At 42.2% G+C, this 10,685-nt stretch overlaps 1 protein-coding gene across 1 annotated transcript; it reads left to right on the plus strand.

Annotated features, from left to right (window-relative positions):
* The first annotated feature begins 228 nt into the window (after window positions 1-228).
* On the plus strand, window positions 229-1,339 carry LOC141649886 (uncharacterized). Its single transcript, XM_074458557.1, has 3 exons — window positions 229-394; window positions 482-720; window positions 818-1,339. Exons 1-3 carry the CDS (start codon window positions 229-231, stop codon window positions 1,337-1,339), a joined length of 927 nt encoding a protein of 308 aa, XP_074314658.1.
* Window positions 1,340-10,685: the final 9,346 nt, after the last annotated feature.

Consider the following 10,685-nt stretch of genomic DNA (forward strand, 5'->3'; position numbering starts at 1 on the left):
TGATTGTTTCCTAGCCATTGCTAACAACAACGTAGAACCCTAATTCCTAGAGATTTTTCTCTCTCTAGTTTTCTCTCTCTTAATTCTCCTATATGGGTTAAGCTAGTAGGTTTGGATTTAAAGTTTTGGGGTTCTAAATGCCTGGAGAAATTATCTGGATTAGTTGGTCACTTTGTTAGAATTGATGATGCTACCTTGGATAAATCTCTGCTAGGGTTTGCTAGAATCATGGTAGAGGTTGAAATAGACCAGGAGTTTCTGTCTCGGATAGTTTTTGAGGATGAATTAGGTACTGGGGTGAAAGTTGCTCTTGAGTGTGATTGGTTGCCTATCACTTGTCAAAAATGTAAAGGCATTGGCCATAAGACTGCTAATTGTAGAGGGAGAGCAATTGGTAACAGGAAGCCAATGACTACTCAACCTATGAGATAAGTCTGGAGGCCTAAACCTGTGGGTGCACCTCCTGTTGTGGACTCAGCAGAGTTTCCTCCACTGGCTCCTACTGTTAGGACCTCTCCTCAGATTACTACCCCAGCTGCTCCTGTTCCTTCTACCCCCAGTATTACCCCTGCACAAATTCCTCATGGGTCCATTTTTACTCCTGCTAGGGTGATCACTAAAGTCACTAGACATGAATCAAGGGTGGTAGATAGAAAGAAAGGGGAATTCTCTATCAATTTTAATGCTGAGTTGGCTGAGGCTTCTGGTGTTGCTGAAATGGTTGATAAAGGTGGTGGTGGAGGGGAGGAGACCCCCCCCCTAAATGATTAAAATAGGAGTTTGGAATGTTAGGGGTCTGAACAGTGAGAATAAACAGAAAGATGTTAAATGGTTTCTACATCAAAATGATGTGGATCTGTTTGGGCTCCTTGAGACCAGGGTTAAACCTGGGTCTCTAAATAGAGTGGCTAGTCAGGTTTGTTATAATTGGAATTATAGTACTAATACAATAATGCACCCTGGTGGGAGAATCTGGATCTTATGGAAGAATGATAAAGTTGATATTGAGGTCTTAGAAATGGGGGCTCAATATATGCATATTAATGTGAAGGATTTGAACACTGACCAGTGCTTTAGGGCTACCTTTATTTATGCTTTTAATAAAGTTGAGGAGACAACATCTCTTTGGCAAGCTCTTATTAGGTTGAATGTGTCTAGTCCTTGGATTGTCCTGGGGGACTTTAACAATGTGATGCATGCTAATGAGAGGCTGGGTAAGATGGTTAAAGATGATGAAATGGTTCCTTTTCAGTCTACTGTGAACAGCTGTGATCTCCATGATATGAAATCCACTGGCTCTTTTTTCACGTGGAATAATAAACAACCTAGTGCCACTTGAGTTTTTAGTAGGATTGACAGAGTGCTAGTCAATGGTGCTTGGCTTAATTGGAATACTGATTGGAATGCTCATTATCACCCTGAAGGAGATTTTGACCACTGTCCTTGTACTATTTCCTGTGGGGAGAATTTTGTTGGCACAAAGAAATCCTTTAAATTCTTCAACATGTGGGTTAAAGTGGAGGATTTTGGTAAGGTTGTTGCTTATTCTTGGAAGAAGCTGATTTATGGTTCTCCTTTGTTTAGAGTAGCCAGGAAACTCAAAGAACTGAAACCTAGATTAAAGGAGTTGAATAGGTCATTGTTTTCAGATATAGAGAGAAATGCTGATGTAGCTTATCATCTCATGATTGACTATCTGCTGCAGTTACAAGCAGAATCATCTAATCTTATATTGATGGATAAAGAAAGGCAAGTCAGAGAATCCTATCATATGCTTGATACTGCTAGAACTGATTATCTTATGCAAAAAGCTAAATGTAGCTGGGCAAAGGAAGGGGACACTAATTCAGCTATGTTTCATCAAGCTATCAAGCATAGGCAAATCCATAATAAAGTGCTCTAAATTGAGAATACTGCTGGAGTGCTTTGTAAGGAACCAGAAGCTATTCTTCAAGCTTTTGTTGAATATTATAAAGAACTGTTGGGGACTAGTGCTAAGACAAGTGACTTCTATCCTAATGTGGTGACACAAGGAAGTACTTTGGATGTTGTTGACTGGGGTGAGATGTGTAGGCTTCCTAATGATGATGAGATTAGATCAGCACTATTCTCTATACCTAATGATAAGAGCCCTGGACCTGATGGTTACACCAGTTGTTTCTTCAAAGAAAGCTGGCATATTATTCATGACGATGTCTGTACTGCCATCAAGGATTTCTTTGCTAATGGAAAAATATTGAGGCAAATTAATAGTACCACTCTAGTTCTGATTCCAAAGATAGACAAACCTCAAACTGTTAAGGAGTTTCGTCCTATTGCTTGTTGTTATACCATGTACAAGGTAATATCCAAGATACTCTGTAACAGAATGAGTGACTGCCTACTCAAGCTTATCAATCCTTCTCAATGTGCATTTGTTAGAGGAAGAAGTATATTAGGCAATATTTTGATTAGTCAAGACTTGATCAGGCTTTATAAGAGGAAGTGTGTCTCTCCTAGATGTTTGATGAAAGTGGATCTCAGGAAGGCATATGACTCTATTGAATGAGTGTTTGTTGAGCAAATGATGGAGGCCCTACACTTCCCCCCTAAGTTTATCAGACTTATTATGCAGTGCATCAGTACCCCTTCCTATTCTATCAGTTTGAATGGGCACAGTTATGGTTATTTTCCTGGTTGCAAGGGACTTAGGCAGGGAGATCCTATGTCCCCCTTGCTTTTCACTCTTTGTATGGAGTATCTAAGCAGACTGCTTTGCTTAGGTAGTGCCCTATCTGGTTTTAAATTCCATCCCATATGCAAGCCTCTCAGATTGACACACCTAATGTTTGCAGATGATTTGCTACTTTTCTGCAAAGGAGAGGTAAAATCCATTTGCATTATTATGGAACTGTTTAGGAGATTCTCTAATGCTTCTGGCCTTAGCATAAATTCTGAGAAATCAGACTTTTATTCCAATGGGATGAAAGATGAGGTGGTGCTTAAAGTCCTTCAGGGTACTGGTTTTAAGAAAGGTGATCTCCCTTTTAAGTATCTTGGGGTTAAGATTTCTCATAAAAGGCTCACCAAAATTGACTGCAATGTTTTGGTTGACAGAATGGTGAGTAAGATTAGGGGTTGGAATAGCAGGAAAATTTCTTACTCTGGGAGATTGATCCTGATTAAATCTGTCTTCTCTACTATTCATAACTACTGGTCCCAAATCTTTATCCTGCCTGCTGGTGTTATGGATAGAATCAAAGCACTTTGCAGGAATTTTTTATGGGAAGGGAGTGACAACTACTCAAAAGCACCTCTAGTTGCCTGGCAGATTCTTTGTACACCTAAGGATGCTGGGGGATTGGGACTTCTTGATAGCCATATTTGAAATGTTGCTGCCATTGGGAAACTTGTCTGGTGGTTAGCAACTAAGCAAGACCATCTTTGGATTCGTTGGGTGGATAATATTTACTTGAAAGGAGTGCCTTGGATGTCTTATAAGCCTATTGATTATAGCTCCTGGTCCTGGCGGAAGATTTGTGAAGTTAAAGAAACTTTAAAAATGGGGTATGTGAATGGTAAAGGAAGAGGCCTAGATGCTCCTTATCATATTGCAGATGGCTATCACTGGCTGATGCAGGGGATTGCTCCAAAAGTTTCCTGGCACACTCTGGTTTGGAATAGATATAATCTTCCTAAATGGTGTTTTATAATGTAGCTCAAGCAGTATCAGAGATTGCTCACTCTTGATAGACTCCAGAAAATGGGCATAACTGATCAAGATATCTGTTTTGTGTGTGGTTTTGAACCTGAGAACCACACTCATTTGTTTGTTGAGTGTACTTATGCAACTAGATGCTTTCAGCTCCTAGCAGCTTGGTTGCACCTTCCAGTTGGGAACCTCATTGATCTGAATTTGCTACTGAAAGTGAGAAGCCATTCACTCCTGAGCAAGAAAATCATTCAAGCTGTTGTGGCAGGAGTAATTTATGGAATTTAGCAAAACACACATCATTGCAGGGTTGATGGTTATGTGCAGCTTCATGAAAAGCTGCTGCAACAGGTTAAAGTGGATTGCAAGCGTAGAGTGTTGGGTGCTTATCATGGGGTTATGAAGTCAGTAGATAGGCAGTGGTGTAATGTCATAGGCCTAAGTGTTTAATGTCTTTATGCTTTTTTCTTAACCTTGTTAACTCTTGAAGTCACAAACTTTGCTTTGCAGCATTGGATGTAATGGTTGTCCATTTGGACCGTGCTTATAATATTACTAACATTCGACCAAAAAAAAAAAAAAAAAATATCATAACGCACATTTTACAATAAATGTCAACCACTATGGATCGCATAGGGGGTAGATTGTCTTCTATTTAATAACGTATATGATTGTTAATAAAGTTGGAAAAGAATAACCAATGATCTTTTTTCCATAAATGTTTATTAGATCCGTATATAAAGACGTAGATATGTATTCATCTTATTTATTACTATCGCTCATTTCACTCACAAACTAAATAAAAAATCGCTAGTTTTATATACAACTAGTCTTTTCGGTAATCATGTCAGAATCTTTCAGCCAAAACATAAAATATTATAACGCACATTTTAAAATAAATATCATCCACCATGAATTGCAAAATGGTATATTTCCTTCTATTTAATAATGTATATAATTGTTAGTAATCTCCTATTTTCAAAAAAGAATAAGAAAACTAAAAAATTTCCCGCCTAAACACTATTTGTTAGAAATTGGGCCTGTTTTTTTTTGTGGATATTTTAAACATATATTGGGCCTAATATATAATCAATATATAATATATAATCAATATATGAGTCACAATATCTTATCAAATATCGTAACTTTTCATAATTGGGTCTTATTTATTTTATTCGTTATATCTCATTTTCAATACGTGTATTTTAAATCATAAATCGTTAAAATAACTAAAACCAAAATATTTTAACTTTGCGTACAACATTCCTAAAACAAAAATTTATTTTGTAAGGTCGTTTTACAATAATCTATTGTAAGACAACTTTTTATTTACGAAAATAGAGACTAAAAAAATGTGTTGATTAATATTACGAGGGTATTAACATGGAGACAACAAGCAGTTTTATAATAAAGTTACTGGAAAATATTATAACGCACATTTAGCAATCAATTTCATCCATCAAGGATCGCAAAGGGGTAGATTGCCTTCGATTTAATAATGTATATAATTGTTAATAAAGTTGGAAAAGAACAACCAGTGATCTTTTTTAAGTGTTTATTAAAACATCTGTATATAAAGACGTAGATATGTAGTCATCTCATTTATTACTATCGCTCACTTCACTCACAAACTAAATAATAAATTGCTAGTTTTGTAAGCAATTAGTGTTTTCAATAGCCATGTCAGAATCTTCCAAACAACAAATAAAATATCACAGAGACCTTAGAGATTCTAACAGAAGGATCCCAAGGACGAACTATAATAGGTATTTCCCCTCTTTTCTCGCACCCTACTCCCTCTCTCTTCCTTTATAACCTCAACCTCCACCCTCACCTCCATTAATTACTTTTCATAAAAACTCCCCCTTTCTCTCCTAAAACCCTTAACCTCCCTCTTCTCTCACCTTGCCGGCTCCACTGTTTCATCCTCCATCGCGCCTTCCACCAGGTATTTCCCTCCTCTTTTCTTCTTAATTTCCATTTTCTCTTTCTTCACAATGGGCAAAATCCGACACTCCTCATCAACTTCCACCCCCACTGACCGTAATCCTGACCCAATATTCCCTTCTCGGGGACTCTTCACTTACCACCATGACTGTGACTCCGTCTTGACTCCTGTTGACATTCCCATGATCAAGGGCTTGCTTAATCTTGGTGATGGGGTGGATATTGCCATCCCTGAACCGGGTCAGAAAGCTGATGCCCTTCGTCCAGGATGGGTTTGTTTTTATCTGTACCCGTTTAGATATGGCCTCCGTTTCCCTTTTCCCAAACTCATCCAAGAATTCATCTTTACAAATAATTTTGCCATGGCACAAATCTCTGCCACTGTCTGGAGGGTTCTCCTTTACTCCTTGGCTGCTGGTCAAAACACCGACAACTCCCTTTCCCTGGGTGATCTAGCCCACATGTACAACATCAGGTCCCTGGGTAGGGGTCAATTCTCATTCCGGGGCCGTGGAGAGGCTCCTTTCAGGTATGTGCCCAAATCCCGAGATAAGAAATGGTTTGAGGACTTCTTCTTCGTGAGAAAGGACTCCATCCAGCCGCCTGCCGATTACATCTTCGAGAAATGGGTCATAACTTTGAGTAAGTAGCCTCTCTGTCACCTGATTTATTTATCTCGCTACTTACTAGCTTACTTCATCGCCCTCGTGCAGGTCCCTGCGATCTGACTCGCATTAGTGCCCAGATCCCTGCCCGCAACAAGTTGTTCTGTATCTCTGAATCCGGGAGAAAGTTTCCTGACCTACTTCCTGGTTTCTCACCTGCTACCTCCTCCAACCCTCTCCAATCAGCTCACAGCATGTCCTCTGGTAAGCTTCCTACAGTTGTTTCAATTTGCATACAGTTTTTATTAATGCTTTAATTGTCCTGATGCCTGAGATTATGTCTGCTTGCAGGCTCAAAAGTTGATCCTCTGGAAGTCATTCTCCAAAGTGCAACAAGAAAGAGATCTACTGCCAGTCCTGACGTGGCATCTGCCTCCGAGACGAGTGCTCCTGCCGCCTCTTTCCAGACCCCTCCTACGCATTCCAGTTCCGCTGGGCCTGAGCCCTTGGAGGTTGATCCATTGTCTCGCCATCCCCCTACTCCTCTTGCCAGTCCTCGTGCTTCAGCTAGCGGAGGCACTATTGCACACTTCCCAGAAGGTTTTGGGAATGTTCATAAAGTGCCCTACTGGCCAGAGAACGACCAGTTGCTCTTCCCTCTTCTAAAAGAGGCTTTCTCGGAATTTTCTCCAGAGCAGATGGCTGAGAACGATGTGCACAACGCCTTTATGGTAAGTGATCTTCGTCTTCTACCTGTTCCAAAATATATATCTTTTTTTTTTTTTTGAATCTTTCTTGCTGACTTTTGATTTTTCCTGCCCCAGACCCTCCAGTCTGCTCTTTACAACAGGAAGATGATCAACATAGTGCAGACCACCAGTCGTGCCACCAACGCCAAAAACCAAGAGCTGAATGGGACAATTGCCGACTTGGCGCAGCAGCAATCTGATCTGAAGAAACGCGTGGTGGAATTAAAGACTGAGCTTGTTGTTGCCAATAAGAAGCTAAAGGAAGGGGCTGATCAACTGGCATGCACTCAAGAGGTGTGCAGCACCTTTTCTGACTCCCTCAAGCGTTCTGATGAGAAGATCAGCGAGTTGATCTCCCTGGCCACCAATGTTGTTGCCTATGCTACCTGGCGGGGAAAAATCAGCGGGATGCGTGCTGCTCTTGAGGAGGCTCCTACCCAGCAAGCTATAGAGGAGGAGGAGAGACAGCTGGTGATGCTCTACCCCACCCCACCTGATCTGAGTGCGCTGATGCCTGAAGCTGGGGAGGTGAATTCTCCTGCACTGGCTGAGCAAGCTACTGGTGGGGATGTTGGAATGCCCGAGGATACTGCTGAGGGAGCTCAGGTAGCTATGGCAGCTAAAGGTGTGCAAGCTGGTGCGGTACCTGAAACAGAGGGTCAGCAGGCAGAGGAGGTGCCAGAAGTAGAGGTCATTAATGTGACCGATAATTAAGTTGTTTTTTTTTATCAATGAACTATTTGGTAGTCTGGCCCAGTGGTGGCAGACTTGTAAGTTTTTTAAACTTTTTCTGGTAGCTCCGCCAAGGTGGCGGTTAAACTGAGGGACCGTATTTTGGCCATGTTTTGGAATGCCCCCTGCCTTAATTTTGGCAAGTTTTAGCTTATATCCTGTGTGCTTGTTTCTTAGGTTTCCTTAGTTTAGGAGGTTGTCGTGTCAGCCTGCTGGCCAATTTAGGCGAGTCTTGTCATCCTGAAGAGGCTGACTTTCTGACTCAGCTAGCTGCCGTTTCAGTCTGCAGACTGATTTAGGCGTATGCCGCAATGTAAGGTGTGGTGGCCGTGTCAACCTGAGAGGTTGATTTAGATCCATCGTGTCAGCCTGAAAAGGATGATCCCGACTCAGCTAGCTGTCGTGTCAGTCTGACGACTGATTTAGGCATATGCCGCAATTTTGGACTACTTAACCTTGTTCATGACGCAAGGTGTATTCATCACGTTTAAAGCCAACAGGGGTGTAATTTAGGCAAGTTTATCGTCATTCTAGGACCAATGGGACGCTGCAGGATTCTGGTAGCGCAGAGATCCCTACGTTCCATGTATGTGTGCTACGTCCAGGGGGTGGTATCAGGGGTAGCTAGGTAAGCGTGTTTAGCTGTCAACCAGGCTCCCTTTCGTATGTTCCACAATCCGCCTGGTGAGGGTGCTCCTTGTGGAGAAAATAGGTTAGGCATGTTAGAGTGTCATGTGCCTTGTCACCCCGCATTGGTAGTTGACAGTCCTGCTAGATACCCTTTCAACGTACCATAGACATTAGGATTTAGAGTGATATACCTAGAGAAGCCTGAAAATAGAAAAATCTATTGAAATGATGTGAAGTACCTGACGCCATCTCATAGAGTACCAGAGCAATTGTGGTCCCAGGACGCTGCCAGACCACACCATCTAATAGCAGTTTAAAGTTTGAAATAGTTAGAGACACCAAAAATAGGAATGAAATTGGCGGTATGCCTACCACCGGATTTTTATTTCAAAATGATTTGGCTTTTCGTAGTACATCATTCTGAAGGCTAAAATCTACTTATTATTAAAAGTAATATCTCTTCAGGTGAAGTATGTTCCATGGGCGTTGTATGATTTGACCGTCTATTGTCATCAGTCTGTATGCACCATGGCCAACAACTCCTTCTACTTGGTATGGTCCTTCCCATTTGTAGGCGAATTTGCCTGCCTTTCGATTCTTAGTGTTTTGAAACACCTCTCGGAGAACCAGGTCTCCTACCTCCAGGAGTCTGACTTTCACATTCTTGTTGTAACTCCTGGCCACTGACTGTTTGTAGGCAGCCAAACGTATTTTTGCACTGGCTCGCAGCTCGTCTACTGTGTCCAGGCTTCTGACCATCTCTGCACTGTTTAGTTCCCCTGTCATACATCCATACCTGTGAGTGGGAACTAGAACTTCTGATGGAATGACTGCTTCCGTGTCAAACACCAGGCTGAAGGGTGTTTGACCTGTTGCTATCTTTGGCGTTGTTCTATCTGACCACAATACTAGTGGCAATTCATCTGCCCACTTTCCTCCTAATTCCTGTAACCTCCTTCTCAGGTTGTCCATGATGATTTTGTTGCTGGACTCAGCTTGCCCGTTGTACTTTGGAGTCCTGGGTGCTGATTTTTTCAGGGTGATGTTCCACCTGGCACAGTATCCCTCGGTATCGTTGGAGATGAATTGTGAACCATTGTCACATATGATTTCTGATGGGATACCAAACCTGCAAATGATGTTTCATTTTATAAACGAAATGACTTGTTTGTCTTTTACTTCTGTGAATGCTTCTGCCTCTATCCACTTGGAGAAGTAATCTGTCATTGCCAGCATCCATGTCCTGTTTCCTGTGGCTCTTGGCAGAGGTCCTACTATGTCCATGCCCCATGCCATGAATGGCCAGGGAGAAATGATAGGGTGTAACGGTTCTGCTGGCTGATGGATCATTGGTGCTGAGCGCTGGCAGGCATCACACTTGCGTGCATATTTTGCTGCATCTGCCTTCATTGTGGGCCAAAAGTATCCCTGCCTGAGAGCTTTATTTGCCAAACTCCTGCCCCCTGCATGGTTTCCACACTCGCCACTGTGGAAAGCATGTAACACAGTCTGCGCCTCCTCCTTGTCCAGGCATCGTAAGTAGGGGCCTGCTAGTGACTTCCTGAATAGTATATCGTCAATAAGTATGAACCTAGAGGCCTTTACTCTGAAAGCCCTCACTTCCTTCTTGTCATCTGGCAGCTTGCTATGACGCAGCCAGTCTAGGTAGGGTGTGCGCCAATCCCAATCATCTGCCTGTTCGGCTGTTTGGTTAGGCAGCTGAGAGTCCTCACCTACCTCTATAGCTGCTTGGACTCCCTCTCCGTTCTGTGGATCCTCCAGTTCTCCTCTATCTATTTCATCTGCCTTCTGGATAGAAGGCTCTAGCATGTGTGCTATGGGGATGCTGGACAGTTCTGTCGGTTTGAATGTTGCCCCCAGGGTTGCTAAGGCATCTGCTTCCACGTTCTGATCTCTGGGGATCTGCTTAAGCTTGCAAGTTTCGAATTTCTGCTTTAACTCCCTTGCTACTTTTAAGTATGCAATCATTTTAGAGTCTCTGGCTATAAATTCATCATTTACGTGGTTGACTATTAGTAGAGAGTCACTGGATATGTGCAAGTGCCTGACTCTTAATTCCAGAGCTAGCTTCATTCCTAATATCAAGGCCTCGTACTCCGTTTCATTATTCGTTGTCTTGAATTCACACCTTACCGCTTGTGCTATCAGGTCTCCCTGTGGTGACCGCAGGATCAACCCTACACCTGCCCCCCTTTGGTTGGAGGCTCCATCAATATGCATCTGCCAGGCTTCTGCCTCCTTGTTCCCTCCCAAGGTGAGGATTTCCTCGTCTGCCAGATTTTGGATAGTTGGGCTGAAGTCTGACATAAA

Source organism: Silene latifolia, chromosome 1 (genome assembly GCF_048544455.1).
Source record: "Silene latifolia isolate original U9 population chromosome 1, ASM4854445v1, whole genome shotgun sequence".
Lineage (NCBI taxonomy): Eukaryota > Viridiplantae > Streptophyta > Magnoliopsida > Caryophyllales > Caryophyllaceae > Silene > Silene latifolia.